Below are 26281 nucleotides of genomic sequence, written 5' to 3'. Positions count from 1 at the left end.
TGTGCAGAAGAACCCAGAGGGGAACTGAGGAGGACTATGAAGCAATGGGAGGCCATTTCTGGAGCGCAAGTCAGAGATGGCAGAGTCTAAGGCAGGCAGCATGAGGGGGAACATGTCCAGTGTGATTAGAACAGATGGAACTGATCAGGGTCCATGGTCTGCTATCGGTGCATGGAGTGGGAGGGGACCCAACCTTAAAAGGCCGCATTGGGAGTGGCCACAACACACGAAACGATGAGGAAGCACTATTGTAGTAAGGGGTCGAGAGGCTCGAGACTCCAACAGTGAAAATGGTAGGAGGCAGACGAATTACGGCAGCAAAAAACGACAAGTTTATGCAGCAAGTTTGACTGGACACTCCTGAAAAAATTCAGAAGAAGTACTGAGTCAAGAGGGAACAAAATTCTGCCTGGCTTAAGCACTCAATGGGGGCTATTCAAGCACCTGCAGGAGAACTGTCCGCAGACAACCCTCCTTGGACTCTAATGGTCAATGTCAGTGCTTCGTAACAAATCTGGAAAGTAGTCGCCCATGGCTCCTTTGCTTCTCTTTACTGGCTAAGGGTATGAGTTCTTGGGCAGGAGTATCCCAAACTGACGTTATCTTCGCACATGCGTGTGACAAGGAGGTTCCAGGAAGAAACTAGCAACTCTCTTCTAGATCCTTGCGTGAGTTGCCGGCAATGCCATTCATAAGTGATGGTAGCATGTGGCAGCTCCCTGATGTTGCTTATCAAGTAGGGGGATCCAATTTTCTACCAGGTGAAACAAAAAGGGTCCTAATCTCCAGATGCATCAGGAAAAATACTTTAGCTGTCTCGCAAAAACACACTTTCTACTAGAGAGGGTTTTGATGCCTGCCTTAATCTTAGAGGAGAAAACACTACAAAGATTATTGAGCTGCTCTCACTGGTTTGAGAAACTTGTGTTCCATCAATACGTGCCTCAAATATGAAGGTGGTTCAAGAGTCCAATGGAGTTATGTCAAAGTTATGTCAAAGACAGTTAAGGATGGAGTACTCTCATTGCAGATACCCAGGTGGAGGGGGTCACTTTGATACACTGTTCAGGTGCTCTCTCACTCCATGCTCCTTCCATTCTTGTTGGCACTACCTAGACAAGAAGAAAGCCTCCTACAGAAGGAGGCAAATATGCACCTTCAGCAAAGAGAGCTGTGAGGAAAGTGTCCCAGTCTTTCTCGAGAAAGCCATTGAGATAAGTAGAAATCTTCTCATTGGTTCAATTAGGATGAGAGCCCCATTCAGTCAGCGTTTGCATGACAACTCTCGTAGATGCATGTTTGAGCTGATGCCAGCAGTTTGGAAGTTGATACAGTAAAGTTTTCCAAAGTGATTTGTCATATCAATATTTGTCCAGGACTTTCCTTGCACAACATGAGCCATAATTTCAAAAAGCATATCGCTTGGCAGGCTCCATCAGCACTCACAATGATCCTGGCGGACTTGATTTTTTGTGAGGTGAGCAGGCTAGGCAATACACGCTCACCCACCACAAGTCGTGCCAGGAGTTTGGGGCAGTTAAAGACTACTCAAGGCTTGCAAATGGCTTAGAGGCCCATGTATTAGGGACCAACTCGGACAACCGCGCTGATTAGGTGCAGAAGGAACGCTTTCAATGCTAGGTGAACAGCTTGAAGCTCTAGGTAGTGGCTGGTGAGACTCAGATGTTTGGTGTTCCAGAGACCATGTACTGTGAGAGCCTGCAAGTGTGCATCCCATCCCATGAGTGATGAGTCTGTTGTGACAGTGATGTGAGGAACAGGGTCGAGGAAAGGCCGCCCTTGTAATATGTTGTTAGTGTTCGTTCACTGTAGAGAGTGTCCAGTGCAGTGGTTTATCAACACTGGGGGCCTGATTTAGATCTTGTCGGACGGTTTACTCCATCACAAAGGTGACGGATATCCTATCTGCTGAAACATAAATCCCATAGGATATAATGGGATTTATATTTCGGTGGATGGGGTATCCGTCACCGTTGTGATGGAGTAACCTGTCTGCCAAGATCTAAATAAGGCCCTAGATCTTCTAAGTGACCGTGTGACTGAGACCACTGTCGAGCTAGGCACTCCTGTAACGGATGCATGTGTAATCATGCATGAGGTACTATGGCAGGACCATCATACCTAAGAGACGCATGACTATCCTCACTGTGAGTTGTTGATTTGTTTGGAATTGGGGTATTAACCTTTGAATTCTTGTAGTTTTGGAATAGGCTAATCCTACTTGTGTGTTTAGAATAACCCCTACGGTAGAACCTGCAGAGGTTGAAGGTGAGACTTGGGGAAATTGATGGTGAACCCTAAACGATGGAGCAGATCTATTGTAATCTGAGTGTATTGTTGACACTGCTGTTGAGGGGTGGCTCTGATAAGCCAGTCGTCCAGATATAGAAAAACGTGGACTTTTTGTCTGCGTAGATGGACTGCTACCACCGCTAGGCACTTGGTGAATACCGGAGGTGCAGTAGTCACCCCAAAAGGGAAGACTTTGAACTGATTATGCTTTACACCCACCACAAACATGAGATATTTGCGATGTGCTGTGTATTGATATGTGAAATTAGGCGTCCTTGAGGTCTAGGGTAGTTATAAAGTCACCTTGTTGCAGAAGTGGGATCACATCTTGTGAGGTGACCATATAGAAGTGCTCTGACAGGATGTACTTGTTTAGGAGACTGAGTTCTAGAATTGGCTGTAAAGATCCGTTCTTTTTTGGGTATTACGAAGAATAGAGACTATACCCCTGAATCCTGATGATGCAGAGGGACGGGTTCCATAGCTCCTTTGAGAAGAGGAGCTCGGACTTCTTTTTTGAGCAATGATTGATGTTCCAGTGATAGCCTCTGAGTGCTTGGTGACATTTTGGGAGGTGTGGTAATGAGCTCCAGACAAAAGCCATGTTGGATAATGCCCAACAACGAAAGGTCTGATGTAATGGTATGCCATGTGGGTAAGAAATCTTGTAAGCGTCCCCCGATAGGTGTTATACGGTTGGGGGTTAGAAGAGGGAAGTCATTGCTTGGCGGTGGTTGTTGCTCCGCACAGGGAAGCACCCTCGTCTCTGCCTTTGGTATTGCTGTCCCTGTAGGAGCCTTGGAAATAACATCTAGGGGAGATAAGTTGAGTGGTAGGAAATGGAGGTGTCGGACGAGGCTGCCTTAGAATCTCCAGGATAGGTGGGGAGGTGAAAGGAGCCACAGGGAGTTGGTGTTTGGAGGGCCCCCATTACCTTCGCTGTCTCGGTATCCTTTTTCATTTTCTCCTAGTGTTTGGTCTACATGAGTACCAAGCAGATGTTCTTTATCAAATGGCATATTAAGGATATTCTGTTGCACCTCTAGTTTGAGACCAGAAATATGGAGCCAAGTATGGCGTCTGAGCAAGATGCTGGTGTTAATACCCTAAGCTGCAGTACCAGCAGAGTCTAAGGCACAGTGTATTGAGGTATTTGAAATAAGCTGCCTTCAGAAATAAGTTCTTGTCCTTGTTTTTTTGTGTTCCTCTGGGAGATATTTGGAGCAGATTCTCAATTTCATCCCAGTGAGCATGATCTCCGCTAGCTTGGAAATTTGCGTGCTTGAGAGCAGTGGTGATGAAGAGTCTGGTGGTAATTGGCCCCTAATGTAGATGGAATCAGTTGGGCAGGCATTACATGTCTCATCTACCCTGGGCGTGATAACTCTAGCCCTAATAGGGTCTTTAAAGATATCCTCTATGTATCATAACATGCCCTTTAGCATAGGAAGATACTGTGTAGCTCTAGGAGAAGTGGAAAGGGTTTCAAAGAGAAACTCCTCTTCTAAAAGCTCTTTATGGAGTTGTATATCACAGAAAGCAGCTCTACCTATAAGCTACTGATATGATTTTGAGTCATCAGGAGAGGAGGGATGGGTGGGTGGGATAAAGATCAGGGTCTGTGTCCCCTGGAGGGTCAATATCATAAGTATCCCAGGGGTTGGTATGTGGTGGTGTCCCAAAAGTGTCTTGCCCCCCACCATACCCAGCTGTATCATCTTGTGGAGACCGCTGAGGTGAAATATCTAGTGTGTCTTTGATAAATTGTGGTAGAGAAGGCAAAGGTGGTTGTGGTGGTGGTGAGGGTAGCGGAGGAGGCAAAGGGCTAGTGGTTTTGTCCAATTTTTGTTCTGGTGTATTGGCGGTACTAGTAGATACACAGTTTCCTTGAAAGACAGCCATCTTTTTGGTGGTGGAGGAATCGGCTTCAAAGGTTTGGCAAGGATACGGCTGGTGTGAGGCTGGATGTGGATTTGCTTTTGTTTGGCATTCAGTTGCTCTTAGAGTCTATGAAGAATGGGCTCCACTGACCTGCTGGAATTGGCCTTGAAATTTGGTTTAGAAAATGTTGGGTCCGACCAAGGATTGGGACCAAAGTGCTCGAAGTCACACATGCCACAAACGGGTCTATTCTGTCCACTCTAAACATGGTAGAACCGCTCTCAGGCATGCAGAGCTCTGTAGCCCAACCCAGAGGTGTGGCTACCAAGGGGTCTACGTGCACCTGAAAAAACGGGTTGACAACTGGCTTTTCATTTCTGTCCCTGGTGACAGCCTGTCTACATAAACACTAGAGCAGTCCCTCTTCAAAATGTTGCCACTTGTCCTTCACAGCAGGCTTTAGCCCCTTTGAGCTCCTGTTTGGTCGTCCTGTTAGAGGACCTCTCAGTACTGTCAGAGAGGGGTGATTGAAAGCTCCTAAGAACCTCCCACAAGATCTAGTCACCTACATGTCAGCCCTCAGAGCTCGGAGGAAGTGTTTCAGGAAGGAAGCCTCTGAGAATCTTGAGACAAGCCAGGAGATGATGAAGCAGTCATAAGAACAGAAGGTCACTCTAGTAGATTACCAACCTCCCCAAAAAGTGTGGGTAATGGAGCCTGTTGATCACCAAGTCCTACGGGACAGAGTCCTGTGCGGTCAGGGAGAAAGAGTGAGGTCACCTGGGTTCCTGGGTGACCTCCAGTCACCCAGGAACTTCTTAAGGGTACCACATGTGTAGCACCATAAGGCACACTATGAGAGAGTTAACAATTCTCATGGTGACAGGTGGTGGTGAGGAGGAGGAGGAGAAGAAGAATTAACACCTCACAGACATACTGTCTTCCAAGGAACAGGTTAGATCAGTGAAGGGACTTGTCCTCTCCCCCATTCTGACAGCAGAGCAGCAGAGGGACTGTTGCTTGTTACTGGGGCGATTGATTCTTTTCTCCCTTACCCCTGGGATCACAGATTGGTGAACCCATGATATTAACACAGATTACAACAGCCCTGTCAAAAACAAGACTTATAAGGTGTCTGATAAGGTTGGGGCCAGTATCAAGAATTTAGTTTCGAAGATGCTGGAGCTGGGGTTGATTGAGCCCTCTTGTGGTCCCTGATCCAGCCCAGTGGTTTTGGTATCAAAGCCCCCGGGCACCACACCAGAGCCGAGATTCTCCATCTACTACAGGGGTCTCAATGCAGCGAGCAAGACTGATGTTCAGCCCATTCCTAGAGCTAGTCAACTTGTTGAAAGATTAGGGCCTGCCAAGTTCTTTAGTACCCTTGACTTGACATCAGTGTATTGGCAGACTGCCCTAACTAAAGGGGGCAAGAAGAGGTCCACATTTTCCACCCTCTGAAGAGCACCTCCAATTCGGAGTGATGCCCTTTGGGCTAAAGAATGACCATGATACTTTGCAGAGGTTGGTCCTAGTTGGGCTGGAAAACTTCAGTGCAACCTACCTGGATGACATGGCTGTCTTCAGCTCTAGCTGGGATGACTACCTGTACCACCTCAAGGATGTGCTTCAGGCCCTGCAGCAGGCAGGCCTGACTAACAAGACCAGTAAGTGCCAGATAGGGCAGGGCTTTGTGGCGATAGTGGGCCAATGAATTGGTGGAAGCTATGTACAGCCTCTACAGCCCAAGATACAGACTATTATGGCTAGGGAGCCTCCCTAGACCCAGATCAAGTTGACAGCTTTTCTAGGCATCATTGGATACTTCAGGAGATTTGTCAAGGGGTATAGCACCATTATTACCCCCTTGGCTGACTTGACTTTCAAGAAGTAGGTAAAGAAGGTGATTTGGAAAGAGGCAAGCCAAAAAGCTTGCGACACCCTGAAGGAAGCCAAGTGTGGATATTGATAGTTTGATTTTGATAGCCCTAGGGCATCTTGGCGCTAGCGTCCGCTATTGAGATTAGAAAACAGTCCTGTATAGATAATAAAAGAGGATGTGCTAGAGGGGCACAGCATGTGAGAAGAGCTAGGTTTTAAGTTGTTTCCTGAACTGCAGACAAGTGGGTTGTCCACAGTTCAATGATGGCAACAGAAAGACGCCTTCCTTCCTAGGATACTTTCCTGATTTTCGGCATTACCATCGATTTAGTGGAATCAGAACGAAGGGGTCTTCTGGGGATATAGCAGCGGAATTTATTTCTCAAATAGCATGGGCCAGAATTGTAAAGGCTTTTGTGTGCAAAGCAGAGTGCTTTAAAGGCTGCTCTTTTTCTGACTGGAAGCCAATGTAGCACCTCAATAGTTTGGGAGACTGATGTATATTTTGGGAGACTGATGTATATTTTGGGATCTTCAAGAGAGGGTGGGCTGCCACATTGTGTATTTACAAATTATTCATCTGCCTTTTTTGCAAGCCCATATTAAGGGCATTACAGTAGTCAATCCTGGAGAAAACTAATGCTGTGATTACTGTTTTCTTAAATCAAATGGGATGAACAGGAGAATCTTTTCAGTGTTCTTAAAAGTTAAAAACAGGATGTTGTAATTTGATTGATATGCTCTGAGAACGTGAAATTTCTATCAAAAACCACTCCCAGATTTCTGACTTTAGTGACTGGAAGGAGAAGAGGGCCAACCTCTTGTGGCCACTATGGAGGATTCCAAAAAATTAGTTCATTTCCAAAAAAAGGACCTTTGTCTTCTCACAGTTTGGTTTGAGACAATTGACTCACCATCCAGTCCATCATCTATTGCATCCACTTTCTGACTTTGAGACTACAATTTGTGTATCATCCGCAGAAGAAACAGTAAAATAGCCAAAGTATCTGATCTAATCAGAGTGTTCGGCACCAGTACTTAAAGACATCTGACGTCAGTAAGGAATTCCTTGTGCAGACAGATGCTTCAGGCATGGTATTGGGGTTGTTTTGTCACAGCTAAATGATGAAAACCTTGACCAACCTGTAGCCTTCATCAGCAGGTGGGTACTACCCAGGAAACAAAGGTGGAGTGCAATTGAAAGGGAAGCATTTGGAGAGGTCTGGACACTGAAGAAACTGAGACCATACCTGTTTGGGACTCACAGACCCCCCTCAGCTGGCTGATGCACATTTAAGGTGAGAATCCCAAACTGTTGAGCTGGTCTATCGCTCAACAGGGTATGGACTTTACGGTGGAACATCACCCTGGAAATTACCATGCCAGTGATGATGGTATTTCCAGGTTTTTCAGGCTTCGCGATGCAAATCCCCATGAGGTTGGGTAGGCCTCCTCCTTCTGCTAGAGGGACCATGTTGGAAATTACCATCTTTTGCATGGTGCACCCCCAAATCTTTGCCTCGACTCTTTTTGCAAGCTGCAGAGCTCTGTGCACTTTACCCCTGCTAACTGGTGGTAAAGTGCCAGCAATCCCCCTTTCAACATAGGGGTATACTAATTCCATCAACTGCCATATTTAGCTTAGCTATGCGTCCCTAGTATATGGTACAAATGGGTACCCAGAGCCTGTAAGTTAAATATCACAAGTAGACTGCAGCACAGAGTGTGCCATCCATTACAGTGGCAGTTTAGACATGACTGCAGACCTGCTATGTGTAGGTTAAAACTGCAAATTCGAACAGTGAACATAATCCCTTTGGCAGGCCTAACTCTTCCTTTTTAATATAAATAAGTCACCCCTAAGTAGGTCTTACTACCCATAAGCCAGGGTGCATGGTATTTAAAAGTAGGAAATGCAAAAGTTTAATGTTAATCATGCACTTACAGTGAATAGGATCATATGAAGCAGTTAGCTGCTCCATATCGAAGCACTGGAATACAATATTAAATTTAATATTTTTATCACCAGCTAGGAAGCAGTATGAATTTTATTCTTGGAATTTAAAATATTTATTACAGAAACAATTCACTGGTGAATTTCGATTTTTGATAAATATTTTGGAAAAGGTAAATCTAAAACGTGACTTTTTCCTTGTCTAAATTCCATGAATGCTCCTTTGCATGAGCCAAACTATCACTTCACAGCTGAATAGCTCCCTTGTTGAAGTGTGAACGTGCCACGAGAGCTGGGACAAAGGCCTTGGGTGGGGGCCAGGGGGACAGTTCCTCTTGCAGGATGACTATCTGGGCTGTGACCAGGAACTTAATTAACTGCCAAGAGGCCTTTCCTGTCACAGGGAAATGTTAGCTGACACCTGGGACGGCATTTTAGTCAGTCAGGCTCCAAACCCAGTTGGAGAGGAAAGGCCCCCAGAACTGGCTTAGAGTGACCACAGACAGGGGTTGCTCATTTCCCTGGCCACACCCTCTCGGGTGGGCACATAGGCTCTGAAAAAAGGGAGAAGGGTTTTACCATAATGGATTTAGACGGATATGGACACTATAAGATTTTTAGCAGTAGGTCACATGGAAAGTACTAAAAAAGTGGGCATGGTTGCCCCTGGATACTTTTTACCCTATTGGTTATAGACAGGCCATGTATACGATCACCCACAGTCTGGTACCCGGCATAAATGTGGCATTCTCAGGACCCTTCACAGAATACTATCTTTACTTGTGGAAGAACAGAGGAGGATTGGTCTGTAACATAATCGGATTCAGCAGGGCCTCGCAGAGAAAGTATTGAGCCTCACAAGCACTCTTCCGCTACAGCCTGCAGCCTTGCTCCATTGGAAGAATCTGGGCTCTCAAAAAGTGACTAAGTTTGAAAGTAGAAATCTTCACCAGGTGAAGGGGTGAAAAGTGTCCTTCCTTTCCCATCAAAAGTCAACAACTTCACCAATACCCCGTCCAGTGGCAATCCGACAACGTGGAGCACCCTTCAGCCACACCCTTCTGCTTTGCCTAGGATTTTTGACTTCTGATCCAGAGGCTAAGTCGGAAGATAAAACGTTCGACTGGGTCACCCTGGTTTCTTTATTTACCCAACACTCCATTGCAGTGTGCCGTAACTTGTGCTTATGTACCGGCCAAGCACAACCAGATAGCCACGATTGGCGCTAAACACTTTTTTGTGCTAGTTTAATTTAAAATCCGAAAAATATATAACTCTGATTTCCCTTATTGAATTTTTTTCATTTTGGTGTCATTTTATTTCTTAAAACATACTCTATGTTTCTAAATTAGTTTGGTATTTTTCTTGTGTTGTGTTCTGACTTTATTGGTATTGCATAAATACTTTACATATTGCTTCTAAGTTAAGCCTGTCTGCTCTGTGCCATAGGTACCAGGGGCACGAGCTCTGATTAATTCTGTGACTTTAAAGGTTCCCCATGACAAGGGGTGTGGGTATTACTTGAGGTGGGTGCTCAACCCCCTCAACTGTTGCCCCAATTTCTTACAGCAATTCACACAAGAAACACCATTATGGCACTGAAAATTGTTACAGCACATTGCTGAAATGATGGAATTCAGAACAAGTAAAAGACTCATAGGAAGAAGATTGGCTACCTTGCAAGAAGAAATCAAGTAGTACAAATCATACTACTACAAACATTTACAACTCCAACATGCAGTGGGGGCTTGTAAATACACTGCCAGAATGGTCTTTACAAATGAATAAAACTCAGAATATGGCACACTAGAGACCATGATATTCATGAGAGTCCTGGGATGAGGTGCCATCGCAAAAAGGAATCAAATGTTAGTGTGCAATGCCCTAGATCTTTTTCAAGTCATGATAGTGTAATGGGAGGGCAATGTGGGTCCACTAAATGAAGCAGACTAGGGAGAGACAGTGATGGCCCCTAGGCTACTCGCCATCTAAACTGAACTGTGACTGATCCAACTTTATAATCGCCATAAAATTTACTATAGCCCAATCAGACTTTTGAAGAAGGACAAGGAACCTTCCCTAATTGTAATAGATGTCAGTAAACCAAAGACAGCTTTTATCCATATGATGTGGGAATGTTGAAGGATATGATCTATTAGTGTTCAATAATCCAACAATGACTGACAATCCCCTTAAGATTTATTTTACAAGCGTATCCTCTGGAAATACTAGAAGAACTGGGTGGATGAAGGGGAGGGGGGGGGGCTTGGTGTGCAAAGGATGTCTAATAGCTAAGAGAGATTGCAAAATATTGGAGGTCTGACATAGGCCCGCCTACAAAATGGCTGAGAGGAATGGACAGATGTTTGTGTTAAGGCCGGTTTCAAACATCTAGCTCCCGAGTCAGACTCAATGTAGGGTCAAAGATGTTGATTTAGCAACACAGTCGCATGATATCTATATCCTGACAGTATGCAATATTTAACAGACGAATGCATACCGCATATGATGTAAACAACAAATTAACCTACGGTGGGAAAAGTTGTCAGCTTTAACCTCCTCTAATAGAAGAAAAGAGTAAACTTTCAGTAACTCTTCGTAGACCGAAAGCCAACATAATAAAAGTAATAGCTAAAGACTTAAGGAATACCTGCAAAAAGTGCTAAGGACATTTGAATGACACTTGGACTTCTCCCCGAAATTAAAGATGGTATGAGTCAGGTGCTTAATAGACAGGAGTAACAGATCACTAGCACATCCTTCATTGAAAAGGCAAGAGCACAGCGCCGATGGCAAGGCTAAGGGGGAAGTCCCTTGAATTCCTTGAACTGCAAGTTTTTTTAATCCCATGTTCAAATGTCCAATATTGTAAAACTCTGAGAAGAATTAATATGTATACTTTGGAAATAAGATTTTAACGTATCTGTCCTTTTCATCACAGTCTATTGTGACTTCTAGTGCTTACTCTAAGGCTTTGGATCCTGTACAGATTATATCAGAATTCTGACTGATTACTGCAGAGAACTTTTAAACCATGAAAGTCCCTCAAATCGGGCTCTCCAAACAATCCTTGTCCTGCCCGACAGAATCTTGGAATTGACAGCAGTCAGTGTTGCACTGGTGCTGTGCAACTTGATAAACTCTTCATTTGATGCAGGTGCCTTCCCTCTCTGACTGGAATAAATCCATGCACTTTTGAAGGAGCCCTCTCTAGATGACTGTTTAAAGGAACTACCATCCCTTTTCTTTGCTGCCTTTCAGCTATAAAGTTGCTGATGAAGAGGTGAATGCCACCTGATTTTTGGGATTTAATTTACTGCTCAACTGCACAAGCATTGTTTGGGGAACAGCATGGAAGGGAGGTGGTGCAAGTAACACAGCAAAATGAACCTCGGTTAACTCTAAACAAGGAACACGTGGCAGCTCTGATTCTCTGGGACCTACTAGCAGCCTTGTGTCATGCCACACTGGAGTAAAGCGGATGTGATGCTGGACTTAGAGGTAAGTGCTCTGTCATGGATCCTCTGCTTTCTTTTTTATTTTTTATAAATCAGTTTATTGATTGTAGAAAACATAAAAACCAGGATAAGAAATTTAACATACAATAGCAATAGAGCTGTATTGAGTCCAGTCTTGCGATACCCAAATAGTCAGAAGGGCAAAAGTATGCATCAAAAAGATCAACCCATGGAGAGGAGGGATTCAGAGTAAGACATCCAGTCTCCCCATATCCTATAACGTTTCTCCTGGTAACCCCTGGATTTAGAAACGTATTTGCCATAGCGGCAAAGTGCATCCTTCTTGTCCATTCTAGAAAGGGCATAGCATGTTGAGACAGCTATGAATGAGCAATGTCTCTTTGCAATATTGAAGCCCACTCCCACCAGAAGCTGGGTGGTGCAGCTCCCCTCCTCTCCCCCCGTGTCCAGCAGGCCCAAGAGAATCTGTTTCAGATCCAATGGAACAGTTCTCTGTATGACGTGAGAAAAGGTAGTGCAAGTGCGTGACCAGTATGTTTGGATATTATGGCAGTTCCAAATAATATGGACTAAAGAACCCATTGGTTGTCGGCACTGCCAACAATGCGGTGATATCCTATCCCCCATGCCCTGTAACCACAAGGGGCTATAACAGACGTAGTATAGATATTTTAGATGGCTGAGTCGGAGCCTCATCAATATTGCGAGGGATGTAGGGGACATTTGTGCCTCAACCCAGTCGTTGTTGTCCAAAGGGCCCAGGTCTCCATCCCAGCACATCCTGAGGGCAGTCATGGGATCGGGAGCATTATTCACCAATTAGCCATAAGGGCGGGACACATCCTTCTATACTAGATGTCAATCAAGCAAGAGTACCTCTATGGGATTAAATTGGGGAAGGGCTTTAAGGGATCTAGGGAGGCATCAAGGGCATGTTGGGACAGCAGGAAGCGATACAATTGTGACTTATGCATTGTGAAGGTGGGGATGAGGTGTTGAAATGCACACATGGCTGTGCCCTGCCATATGTCCCCCAGCGTCGTTATACCAATAGAGTCCCATGCCCTGAACCCCTCCAGAACGGCAAAGTGGGGAAGCCAGGATCTGGCCAAAAGTTGCATCACTGCCGTCGGGGCCCCATGCCATCCAATCCACCTCAGAGATTGGTGCCAGAAAAGAAGAGTGGCTGGGGATAGAGTCATGGAAATAGCGTGGCTATAAAGTAGATTAAAGTAAACGCAGAGTTCCAATTCCATGCGTTACGCCACAGTGGCGGGATCACGGTGGTCAGCAAAGAACCACTCGTGATGGGGAGAAGGAGGCTGGCCTAATAACAGAAGTGAAGATCAGATAACCCCAAACAGCCCTCGTAGGGATGTAGCATACATTTATGGAAGGAGATATGCTGCAGGCCCCCAGCCCAAATGAAGCGTGTCACTTTGGCTGGTTGAGTGCGGAAGAAAGAAGAGGGAATGGGGTGGGGGTAGTTCTGCAGGGTGTAGAGGAATCTCGGCAATTATATCATTTTGAATAATGCGCCCCCTGCGGGCCATGTTAAGGGGGAATGATGCCCATTGGCTATGTCCCTCCTGACTGTGGTAACAAGAGGCGTCATGTTTTGGTCTCATGATTCTTGCTGTGAGAAGGCGATATGTATTTCCGTGTAAAGGAAATGTTCCATGGAACACTGAAACGGGGTTATAGCCCGCATGTTGTCGTGGGGGCCCCAGAGGTGGATAGAAGTAGATTTGGACCAGTTCACCATGATACCTGAAGCATCAGAATAAACCTGTAGCATATGTAGAGATGAGGAAAGAGGCCTCAGGGTTGCTCTCATAAACAAGCAAGTCGTCAGCATAGAATGAGACTCCGTCTTTACAGCCGTCAGGACATCGAAAACCGCATAGTTGTGCATCGTGCCTGATCAATTCTGCTAAGGGTTTCATGATGAGTGCAAATAAAAGGGGTGAGATGGGCAGCTCTGATGCGTTCCCAGCCCAATGGCAATGGTGGGGGAGGTTGCGTCATAGACCCAAACTCTCGCCCAGGGGTTCGAGTACAGCGTTCGCACCCAGCTGCAAAAGATGAGACCAAAGTTCATCTGCTCCAGCAGGCAAAATAAATATCGCCATCGAACCGAGTCAAAGGCCTTCTCAAAATCAATCGAGACAAGGGCTCGACAATCCATTGTGCACTTGGAGAGGGCAATCGCATTAAGTACCATACGAATACAGCGTTGAGTGCCACAGCCAAGCACAAAGCCAATCTGGTCTGCGAGCACAAGGGATGTAACGACTTTCACTAGTCAGTTCACGAGGACTTAGGCTAGGATCTTAGTTTCCATATTGAAAATGGAGATAGGCCTGTAACACGCACAATCACCGGGGTCGGCATACAGGCGGGTGCAATAATGGATGAACTCCTGCGCTATTGAGTTCAGGTCTGATACCTCTCGACCCATCTCCGTGTCAATGGAAGGGATCGGGCGGCGGGCCAGGTCCCAACTCTCCAGCCAATGCAGGAGTTTCCCAGCCTTCTACTCAACCTCATAAAACTGAGCCTGTGAAGCAAGGTGAGCAGAGGTTGCAGTGTCCAGTTGCTTCTGGTTGAGTGCAAGCCGTTTTAAATCTGCCACTTGTTTCAGATGGGCAGTGGGGTTAGCAGTGCAGGCTTCGTCGGCTGAGCGTAGGTCCAACTCAAGCCTCCTTGAGCCTACGGGAGCAGGTGGCTGATTGGTAGGAGATTGTATGGTCACAAAGGGTCACCTTCAATGCTTCCCAAACTATGGTGGCGGATGTGACGGATGCTGTGTTAACGTTGAAGTAGTCCGAGATGTGTGTCTGAAGAAATCTGCAAAATCTGAGTCAGTAAGCAACCATGTGCTAAGGCGCCAGTGACTGAGTCTGGAGGGTCCGAGGGTAAAAGTGATAGGAGCATAGTCTGTCAGTGCACATGAAAGGATACGAGCGTCAATCAGTCAGACAGCATCAGTGGATGGCAGAAAGAGATAATCAAGCCTAGCGTGGAACTTATGGGAGTGAGAGGAACAAGTATCTTCCTTGTCCTGGGGCTGGAGTAGGCACCAGGAGTCAGAGAGCGCCAACAAGGTGGCCCAGGTGGGTAGATTGTACGTACGAAAAGTGGAAGGGTTGCTCGAATCGAGCTCCGTGTTCATCACAGAGTTAAAGTCGCCTCCCAGAAGGTTGGGACCAGGGCAGGATTGTTGGAGTAGGGGGGGTGTGAGGGTCTTTAATATAGAGGACACTAGCGTGGGGGGGGACATAAATATAAGAAATCGTCCAGTGAAGACCCTCCATGTCCCCATCCATCAGAACAAATCATTTGAGAGCGTCACAGTACGAGAATGTTACAAGCAGCAGGAGCCGTTTGCGACGGCAACTGGCAGTGCCTGGGAAGCTGGCTGTGTCCCCAGCATGGTAGACTCCGTTGTAGCCCAAACCCCCTGCACCCCCCCCCCGCTGCAGCGCACAGCAGTGATTACCAAAGAGGTAACTTTCTTGAAGAAGTAATACTAGTGGGGAGCGGCGTTTGAGGTATTGAAATACAGCCCCTGTGATTAATTTTGTGATTGAGGCCGTTTACGTTCCCAAGCAACCCTGCACCCCCCCCCCCCCCCTTCCCCCCCGCTGCAGCGCACAGCAGTGATTACCAAAGGGGTAACTTTCTTTAAAGAGTTAAAAGGAACGGTGGAATTAGGGGTGTAGCAGTGAATAACCACTCGTCCAGGGAAAGGTGGCCTCGAGTGTGTTGACGGTCACAGTGTGTTGATCTTGTGCGTTTCCTGGTGGGGAGGCCAGAGCTCTTCCCTTCTGCGTCCAAGGAGCACCACGGGGGCAGGGCGGTTAATTTCAAGAGGAGATGTTCAGTAGCCCATGAGAGGGCATCCTCGGGAGGAGTAGAAAAATCAGGATTTGGAGTCAAGGGGTACCTTGAGGCATGCAGGGAAGAGGAGCATGTACAGGATACCCATAGAGCGGAGACATTGCTTGATGGTATTATGTCTTGCGCCGTTGCTGTACCGCACAGGTGTAATCCAGGAATATCATCACTCGGATGCTTTGAAAATGGAGGTCGTTCGCCTTGTGGGCCTCCCGAAAAGTTGTGTCCTGATCCCGGTACTTCAGGAATTTGGCTTTCAAGGGGTGAGGTGGAGCCCCAGGAGCAGGCTTCTGAGCAAGACAGCAGTGCACCCTCTACACCACAAAGCAAATAGACAGAGAGGAAGTGTTCAGGGGGTTTGTCCTTCTGACCCTTCGGGGATTCCCATAAAGCATAGGTTGCAGCGTCAGGCCCAGCCTTCGGCATGCTCCACCCATTCCTCCAACTCTGCAGATATCGTCAAGAGGTGATGGACTGTGGATTTGAGTTCTTTGACGTGTCCTCCAGCTCCGATACTCAGCCGTCCATCTCCGGGACTCTGTGTGCCACCCCCCTGAGGTCCAGTCTTTGAAAGGAAACCTCCATGCCCCCCCACGCTGATCTTAGTGTCCAGCATGAAGTGAGTGGCTTGAATAGCCTGAAGGATGGAGTCAAAGGGTGGACCGATGGAGCCGTCAAGGGTCCCAGGGTAGCCGAAGTGGGGGCCATGTAGTGACCAATTTTAGCCTGGGAGTGAGAAGCAAAGGGTTTGTCGCAACCATGGCAAATTTCTGAAGAATGGCCGGAAACAAAAACGTGGGGAGGGGAAAAATCCCTGTCCCAATGGCACGCTCAGTATGGTAACGCCGTGGCAAGAAGTAGTTGTGTGCAGCAAAATCAACTGCCTGCAGGTTGTCAGGAGCACAGCATCCCAGCCTGGTTCGCTTGCACCCCTATCAGGAGAAGCTGGGAGTGGAGGGAGGGGAGCACAAGTAGCCAGGAGATGTCCGAGGGGCTACGTAAGGGCCTGGTGGGCTCTCAAATGAGAGACGGCATGCAGTGGCTCGCTGCTGGGGGGGGGGCAAAGTCTGTGCTTCAAGGAGGGGGCGTCAAGTCAGAAGCAACAGAGCAGCATGAGGTTCCAGGCTTGTTATCGGCACCCACATCCGGAAATGTGGGGAACTGGGCGGAGTGGGTCACCCCTGAGTGTCACCAGCAGTTCCCCAGCATATGGCTAGTGCAATGATCGTGATCACTCCTTGTGGCCGCTAACAAAGCATGTCCTTCAGGGCCCCAGAAAGCAAAACTTTGCATAATCCACGGTGTGGGAATCAATAGAAAGCATTTCCAAAACGTGGTGGGCCGCGTGACCCTGATGAGACGGTCTAGGCGGCCCCAGTAGAGAGGTCCTGTGTGGGGAGAAGTCTGGTTGTGGATGATGCCGCAAGAGACCAGAGACACCGGCTCGGCTGGGAATGTCCGCCAAGAAAGGTCCTCCCTCAGGTGTGTAGCACAGCCTCTCCATGTGGTTAAGACGAGTAGGAGGGCCTACCTTCGGAAGTATGGGCCCGAGGTCTTGGATGCGGCTGAGGCTAATGTGGTGGACCCGGAGGAGGGGGCAGGATCCCCTCTGAAGCCTCCCTGCCTTGACTGGGTGTGCCTACAAACAAGAGCCCCCGTCGGGGGTGCCGCAAAGCCTCATCTTTGTTTCCCCGGGGCCACTACTATATCGGCTCCGAAGTAGCGGGAGTATGATGAGCAAGAGAGGGCCCGCCCTCCAATACATGGGCTGGAGGCCTTGGATGTAGTTGATGCCGCTCAAGGGTGTGACGTGCCGGCGGAAGGGGGCCGGTTCACATCTAAGCCTCCCTGCAGTTTCATGAAGTGCTTGCGCGTGTTGATGCACTTCTGGGCATCACCAGCACAGAGGATTGTGATCGCGGCGGAGCAGGATGGCTGGGAGCTCAGAAGAGAGTGTCCACCACCTTGGCCCAGTTGGCCACACCCTGATCCTCTGCTTTTCAACAGGTCATAGTAAGAAAGTTTGTATGCCCCGCAATTCACTTTGTCCTTCACTGACTCCTACATTATTTAACCTACACTTGGCCCCTCCATGCTGGCCTTATCGAGTTGATTTATCTGATTCTTAGGCTGGATGGCAGTAATAATGTGGCATACCTCAACCTATATTAGGGTCTTAGGGCTGTCGCAGACTGGAGGTCAAAAAAGTGTCTGAAACTCAATTCAGATAAAACTGTTTGCGGTCCTGGGTTCTCAAACTTCAATATGATCATCGGTTTGGTGGCCAGATACTTTGGGCCATTGCCCCCTCCCACTAGAGCTATGAAACTCCTGAGTGTGGTGTTTGATGCCAACCTCTCCATTAAATCACAGTTTGTGAACTGTCATTCTGCTTCCTATATATTAAAGGTTTAAGGCAAAATCTGCTGTTCCTCATGGAGATGACACATTACCTAATCCTCCAAGCAATCCATACATTGATTATGCAAATTGAGTAAATCCAGGACATCATGTTTTCACTATTTCTCACTTACTTTCAGAATGTGCACCCTACCTCCTACCCGAAGTACCATGCCATTTCTCAATCTCTGGTCATTTGAAGGCCTACTAGTACAGAAGCGTTCTTGTTTAGAAGCCTCTGCATCTGCTTTAAGGCTCTTCTTGACAAATCTTCAGTCTTTATCTGGCTTTTGTTTCTCTGGTAGGTGTCGCTGAGGACTTTATAGCTATTTTGTTAGAGTTAACAAAGATAAGAAATTTTCAACAGGATGGAAGTGCCTTCACATTTGAGAAGGGTACCACAAGGAACTCCTAAGCGTTGGGGTAAGAGGACTTTAAAAATATTTAAAATTCAAGAAAAAAGTAAAGACTTGGCTCTTGAACCTTTGATTTGAGCTGCGGGATGTATCTCGTATATACAATATTTTAGAACACAATGTCTTTCGGTAATAGCACACTTAAGAATATAAAAAATAAATATATAACAAATAATTCTGCTTCAACAAGAATACCAACACTCAGAACAGCACTTTAAATAGAACAGTCAAACCTTCTCACCTCCTAAACAATGAGAACATTTTCACAAGAACTGTATTTCGTAGCTGGTAAATACAACACTCCTGGACGCCACTGGCCACATGTAGGCACATTCTACAGTACATTAGAACTTGATGGATGTCTGCAGATTAAACCTGAATGGCGCTCGGACTGGTGTAGGTAACTGGTCAGTGTAGACGAATGTGTTCAAGAGACGGAGGTGAAGGAGGTTAGCATGTGGTGGTGCTCTTCCCATTTTTAGAATTTTGAAAAGAGGCACTGTTTTAGTTAAACGAATTAAAACTCCCCACTGAAACGTATCTAGAAGTACCTATTTTAAGTGGTATGAAGAAAATAACTGCAAAATAAAAATGCCAATTCTTGGTCTCTCATTTTTAGGTCTCGCCTAGCGATGCAGCGCATGCGCTGGTCGCCTTGGCGAGATCTATTGTCGGTTTGGTGGGCAAAGGGGGACAGGACATGTGTACGCGTGTTAAAGACAGGACATGTGCACGCGTATGTCTGTCTAACAGCTTAGCTGAAGACAGCATATGGACGCGCTTTGCTTTCGTTGCCGCACGGTATTTACTTTCGCTTTTTTTCACTCGGTTATTTTGTTTTTACTCCCTCCATCAGGCCCCCTACCGCAACAATACATGCCCCCACATTTAAACCCCTGCAGCTGAAGCGGTCATCCTTCCAGAAGCGGTGCAACCCCGGCCATGCCACACTGCCTTTTGAAACCTCTGGCTTGCCCAATCCGTGCGGCGTGCCCTGCAGCCGGCCCACTCTAGCACTATTTCCCATTTTAGAAGCCTTCCTTTCTGGGTGCAGCAGATCTTACGAGTGCTTTAGATGTGCGTCGGCGTGTGATGGAGGAAGCGGCGGGCTGAGAGGTTGACCTCAACGGGCGGTGGACAGCTCTGAAGGCCAAGGCCGACTTCACCACGGGTGCCCGGGCGTGTGAGATCAGAGCGGTCCGATGGGAGGCTGTACGTATGGCTGCCGTCTCACAGCCCTGGGTGTCCGTCACTAGGAGCTGCTGACATTCTTGTGCTCATAGAGGACCGAGCATCACTTGTGTGCTCGCTGGTGCAGTGTGGGTGCTACTGTATCGAAAGGTTTGGTTAGTTTGTTTTTCAATAGGAGCTTATCTTATAAATGTAGTAAGTTGTTTTTCTGTAATGCTAAAGCCTATATTTGTTTCATGCTAGGCTTTACAAAGAACATATCATTGTGCCATAAACGAGGAAGTGTGGGAGCAGGAGGAGAGATTGGTAAAATACAACCGTTGTCTTTAAATATGTTTGGTAAAGTCTGGTGTGTGCTGAGGTGATTCTACACATTTTCACATGGAGCAATGGGGCCACCAGAGGCAGAGGGTGTGGTTTAAGTCATGTCGTGATCATATTGTGCAATGATTTGAAGCTGTGGTCAAAGTGCATTAAAAAACAAGCATTTGCAATGCAATAGGTCTCGCTGTTACGCACGTTTGAGCTATTGGCATTCTAAATGGCTATGCCTTTTATTTTGGTTTTTAAAACATAATTAAAAGGCATTGTCATTTACAATGGCAATAGCTTAAACTTGCGTAAAAGCGAGACCTATTGCATTGCAAATGCTTGCTTGTTTTCTGGAGAAGCTTTGTGCAGCATTGACATGCCGTCTAATACTCAGGTCATAATGCTAAACCTGGGTAGATTACTACAGGTAATTATGATGCTGGAAGCGAAGATCGGTCCTCAAAGAAGTGTCCGGAGAGTCCTCACAGGGAAGGAAGCAGAGCCTACCTGTGCGAGATCAACATAACTGGACTTCAATCATAAGGAAGAATGGGGCTCAGCACCTGTGAAAGAGGTGAAGGATGGATGCATTCTAGCAGAACAGAGAAGACATATTTTCTAACAGGACAACGTTTCCCTTGGATATATTCTTAGTTTAGAAGCTGCATTGAACTTCAACAACTGTTTTGTAAGAATTTTGAACACAATAGATGCTGTAGTAAAAAACAAAAACCCTTAGCAATATAATCAACTGAAACGCTGGTGCACTTTCATTGCCCATCAGTTTAAGGAAGTGTCTTTAGACCATTTTCTTATGCAAAAGGCCTTGAAACTTCTTCAGCTTGTTCATGATTAAAAATCCAATCATTTATGAGCTTTCTGTAAAGGCCAGGCTCTTACTAGATACGGAGGGACAGAAAGCAATGGATGCTCTCTGAAATGTAAAGTCTTTGATTTTGCTATCAATACTGGATGGCTTCAATAAACTGTGGTAGGGTGAGACAAAACAACAGAAACTAACAAACATCTCTGTGCTGAGAAACAAAAGCATCTGGGCTGCTGCCACAGGCATTGAAACTGTGGGTTGTAAGCATGGAGCGTTAGCATGCAAGTTTGATGCTCCCTAACTTTTCTGGGGCAATTCTATGTGAATACAGTAGACGACTGCTTACAAGCATTTCCTAATTTTTCCAGAACTCTTTCGGATCAGGCGTTTAGGAGCATGTTTATAATAAAGACAATTTAAAAAAAAATAACTATCAAACTCTTTTACCTGAATGTGCTGAGAGCGCCAAGGTTTTCGAATCAAATCTAATTGGAGCTTGCTTCATAATCTAAAATAAAAAAAGCAATACTGATCAGTGTGCTACCACCATAACATCCTTAATATATGATGAGACATGATAAATAAACTAGACCCACATACAACAATGACCCGCATACAACAATGTCAATAGGTTCCTGGATACCAATTTTCATATAGACTGCAGAATTTTACCCCCACCAAATAAAGTACAATGTGGTGACCTCACAAACATGTATTTCCACTTTTCTAGGAATGTTCTCTTCTTTTGTGACACAATTAGGTTGCTTGCATGCCCACACACCATGTAAGAATTTAGGCTTAGTTCCTGGTGCCCATATATTGACCAGTCTGTGCATATTCATAAGCAGGTGATGTTGATTTGCTTTCTTCTACCATATTCTATGAAACGTTGCTCTTCTCAGAGTAAGAGCCTGCGAGCTGTGCCTCCTTCAGTATCATGTGCCATCTTGTTCAATTTGTTTGCCTCAAACCTCTAGGATAGGAATGGTCTGCCTGTCTGCAGTACACCACACTATTTTAGACAGCTTGAGCAGTGCTACCTGAGCCGCCACAGCCCACCTGCTTCCCTTCCATAGCACAGCTGATGAAGGGAGATAACACAGCAATCGGTGCAGCAGTATGCCCTTCTGGTACCCAATTCAATTCCACCTTCCTATCTTCCATTCAGAAGCTCATATAAAATACAGAAATAATAAACAAAAGTGCTGCTGTCTTTTCCCTCTAACATTTTGGAATACATGGAAGTGCAAGAGAAAGGGTTAAATGAGGGGCATCTGCAGACTTCACCCTGCCATAATTACTTTCACATCTACTAAGAAAATAATGCAATGCTTCTTTCTGCTGTATGCCTACTCTGCATGTTTCTTACAAAAGAATCAGATATGTGTTTGTGGATCTAACAATATGAAGATCAGCAACATGTTTTAGACATCTCTTCATAATGGTGGCCTTGGGAAAATTAACCTTGCCTTCGAAAGCGTCACATTTTCCAATGCATGGCAGTTTGGAATTGTTCTCGAAACATCACTCAGGATCTTATGCAGATTTGAAATATGGACTAATCCTACATCTGCACAGATATCTAAAAACTGGACATCTGGGGCCAAAGCTCCTGCGTATGGGCTACGCTGAGGACGGTTTGTGTAAGCGTGGGTGTGGTGCGCTGGGGACTTTTCTGCATATCTTGTGGGAGTGCCCGGAGGTGGCGGGGTTCTGGCGTGGTGTACATGAGGTGCTGCGAGTGGTCACGCATGTGGCGCTGTTGCCCGAAGCGAGGAGATGCCTGTTGAATGTGTGGGAGCCTACCGATTACTCGGTGCCGCAGACGTGGTGGGCGACTCTGGGGTATATGGTTGCCAAGCGTGATATTGCCCAGATGTGGGGATCCCAGAGGCCCCCGACTGTCTCGGCCTGGAAGGAACATATGGATTGGTGCATGTTTCGGGAAAAGGTGGTGTATGTGGCGAGAGGTAAGCCTGCGACGTGGGTGAAAGTGTGGGGCCCCTGGAACGCCTACCGCGGGGGAATCTGTGCTCCACCGTTATTGCCCGATCCGTCGCCGGCCCCGTCCCCTTAGCCAACTCACCCCCCCGGTACCTGGGCATTAGGTGTACCCAGCCCTAGTTCTGATCTCTCCCCCCTCGGGAGATTCCTATGGATGGCTAGGATCACCCCTCCAGGGGAGCACGTGTTGCTATTTCCGATTGAGGATTGCCTTGTGGGTTTGTTTGTATTTGTTGTTATTTAAGTTTAAAATGGAACCGTATAGTGGGGTCTGGACAGTGTGGCTCGCAACGATGTTACCTCCTGTGCATACTCGGCCGCAGCACCATGTGTTTTATAAATGTATATCGTATGCTCCTTTCACTGCTAGCGGCCGGCCGGAAGGTTGTAGGCCCATATTTGTATATTTTTGAGTCTTGTAATAAACGGTTTCAAAAAAAAAAAAAAAAACTGGACATCTGTAAATAAGTATTGAGGCAGAGTGATAGAAATCCAACCAATATAGACTTTGCACCAACCCACAGTGTTGACCCTTAGGAGCTAGACTTTCCTCTGCTATACTAATTTGTCAGTTCTGAAGATGATGTGTGTGGGGGGGGGGTTATGGTTGGCCTGAGTAAATATGCCTTCTTGCATTCATAGTCACGAGACCCAGTGGCGAATGCCACACAGTATCTCTGTATCCTTGTGTAAGCAGGTTCTCAAATGGGAAGGATCTCAAGGGGTAGCTCACCCATTATTAGCAAAGAAGAACACTTTTAAAAACCCCGGTTTCTACACTGATGGGCGCGGCATCAGCAGGTAGGGCAGCACATTTCCCATTGTTCACAAATACCACAATCCCCACAATAGGCACCCCCCGTAAGGCACAAGATCTTCTCGGATGGCTTAAGCAGCTTAGTCCTCAGCTGTGAATCACAAGAGTCTCTGGACAGAAGGATCATGATGTGGTAGGTGGGTGTGGAGAGCAAGTCAGTAATAAAAAAAACACTAAAAGGCTTGAGAGCCCTGTGGTACGTCATTCATTTTTATAAAATTGTATATGTAGGTTCCCGCTCTCACTTTGAAGTCACTCTAATAGTAATGCAATGGCGGGAGATAGGCAGGTGAACACCCTGCAAACAGGAGAAATACTGCAGGGCAGTTTATCGAAGCCGCCATCAGCTGTGACATTCAGAAACGCATGGAAATGTGCTGTAGGGAGAACATGGCAGCACTGCACATTTCAATAGGAATACCACAGCTGAAGAGTGGCCATTACGACGAGTGCTCGCCTTGAACAGCCCTGCTTCTCGCTATGCGGCCTCTGTGGCCAGTTCAACACGGACTGCAATGCGTGAGCTGAGCAGCGCATACAGCAATAGAAAACAGCTTGAGGAAAAAAGCTCTCTCTAAATGTCACACAGATGCTTCTACGGATCACCTAAAATCCAATTTATACAGCATCCAGCCTCAAAAAACACATTTAAACCCAACCAGGAAAACAGAAAATCAAGGACCCGTTGAGGTCGAGGGGGGCACGGCCACATATCTTTTCAGGAAAAAAACGTAAGATTTTTTGTCCTGTGAATGTGATGAGAAGGGTCAGAGGCATCACCTCGCAATTCGCTCTCCTGGGGAGAGAGATGATTTAGGATATTGCTCGCACATTTAAAATGGGATGTACAAAAAGAGATGCTACAAAGACAGAGAGCGTTGCATGAAGATTAAAAGGTTACATGTGCTTGGCTACATGTGGTCAGGTAAGACCTATGACAAAAGAGAGAAACTGCAAACCAAAAGTTAAAACAAATATTTCCTGCCACAAAAGGAACGGTCCATACAAAGTGGTCGTCTCTGTTTCGACTACATTGTTAAAATTACCCTGACAGGACTACAGTGCGCGAATGTAAGAAGGGAGAGCAGTCATCCCAGAAATCACCTTAAGTGAAAACTCTCACCATATGTATGCAATCTGGAGGTTTCAGTGACGAAAGCACCATTTCTTGCCCTTTGCTATGCTAGGTCTGTTGAATTTGGGGATATTGCTGCTGGCTAGTGCCAGGCATATAGCCAAGTCACCAATTGGGAGAGAAAGGCTCTCAAGGGTGTCTTTTCAGGACACTGATTGAAAGGAATCCCAGGTTACAGAATTCCGATTCTCTTTTGCAATGCCTTGTCTTCCCCCAACCCAAACAGACTTCACATAATAAAAGAGTCTACCAGGAAGGAAAGGTTTTTCATGAGGTTGTGTTACTCAACATTTCTGTTGTGCTCTGTGGCTCAGCAACAGAACCATGCTGTAGTTGGGACGAAGCCACAAAGAACGTTAATCCACATGCAACAGCCTTCAACCTTAGATTTTCTTCATGTAATGCTACTAGCTTTCTGAGGATTCCACAGTACTGCAAGGGACCAAGTGAAAACAGGGAAGGACAGAGAGCCTCCAGCTACTGCTCCTTTTTGAGCACTCACACTGAATCTAGAGACATGGCGAACAGCCAGTGGAATCCACTCTAGCCTATCATTGCTGTATCCAGTCACCTTCCAGACTGGACTGCAAGCCCCACTGCTGGATGCTCCTCCCCAGGTACACAGGACTCCTCTCACTCTTTACCAAGACAACAGGTGCTAAAACTCTGATTGGCCCATTCAAAAAACATCACACTGAAAAGCATTGTGGTAAAACATGCCCTTCTTCTGTGCCCAGGAGCCAGAACACCCATTGATACAAAGGAACAATTCATGATGAAAACATTCTATTAGCTGCCTGTCTGTATCATTTTGAAATATAAAAAAAAAAAAACTAAAATAGGTGGTCCCAGGAAGATGGAGGAGTTTCTCTTGTCCACTTGATAGCATAGAGCGAGCCTGGATTCCTGGGCACAGCTTAAAGACTATAACCCATATTTGTTTCCCAGACTTTATGCTCCATACTGCTTTCTACACTGCTTGGGTTCCAACAATGTAAGCCAGTGTGAATGATCAGATCCAGTGTTTCCTCTGCTCCCATGCCTTCCTCTTCAGTGCCTGTACTCATTGCCTCAACATCGAAGAACAACTCCCTTTTTTGTCGCAATCCCCAGAACCACAGTGTGATGACAGAACTGGGCCTAGAAAATGTGACCAATTGTTGCAAGCAAAACAGATTTTGGCCCCCTGGTTTAGATCTTTCTTTGGGGCTCAGACCCATGTAAGTCATGGGCCACAGTGCAGTAAATACAGACATGAGTCTCATTGACAGGAAAATGGGTCAGCATCGAGACTACTCAAGACCTGTCAGAGTCTCGTACACTAACCTACAGAATAGAAAATGGAACACGCACACTGTTATGACAGCAAAGGGGCCAATCAACAAGCATAAAGCACATAGCCATTGCCAGTGGTGTAACGAAACTTGAGGGGGCCCCCCTGCAGGGTACGTGGAGGGCCCCCCTCCGGACTCAATCTGGAGCTCTCCGGCAGAAGTGCGGTGCTGAGGGTGCCCCCTGGAGGTTGGGGGCCTCCCCGCACAGCGGGGACTGCGGGAGCCTGTGTTACGCCCCTGGCCATTGTCTATATTTTCCAGGCCCAACACTGTTACGCTATATGTATATGAATGGGCTCAGCCAGCCTGCTCATCATACACGTTGGAGCATGACTGGGGGCCAGTATTTTGGAGGCCGGAGCACAGCACCCTACAGGGTAGATCTGTGACTGTGCTTCTAGTTTTCCAGCCATCAAAAAAGCTTAAATTGCTGATGTA

At 46.5% G+C, this 26281-nt stretch overlaps 1 protein-coding gene across 3 annotated transcripts in view; it reads right to left on the bottom strand.

Moving 5' to 3' along the window:
• Positions 1-26281, bottom strand: part of ULK4 (unc-51 like kinase 4) — a 1725799-nt gene that overhangs the window by 1338799 nt on the left and 360719 nt on the right. For all 3 annotated transcript variants that reach the window (XM_085631567.1, XM_085631566.1, XM_085631568.1), the window contains one exon: positions 21001-21061. In XM_085631567.1, coding sequence (XP_085487693.1) covers positions 21001-21061 — 61 coding nt within the window. The remainder of the gene's footprint in view (positions 1-21000; positions 21062-26281) is intronic.

This window comes from Triturus cristatus, chromosome 10 (genome assembly GCF_964204655.1).
Source record: "Triturus cristatus chromosome 10, aTriCri1.1, whole genome shotgun sequence".
NCBI classification, from domain to species: Eukaryota; Metazoa; Chordata; class Amphibia; order Caudata; family Salamandridae; genus Triturus; species Triturus cristatus.
This window is presented reverse-complemented; position numbering and strand designations above follow the sequence as displayed.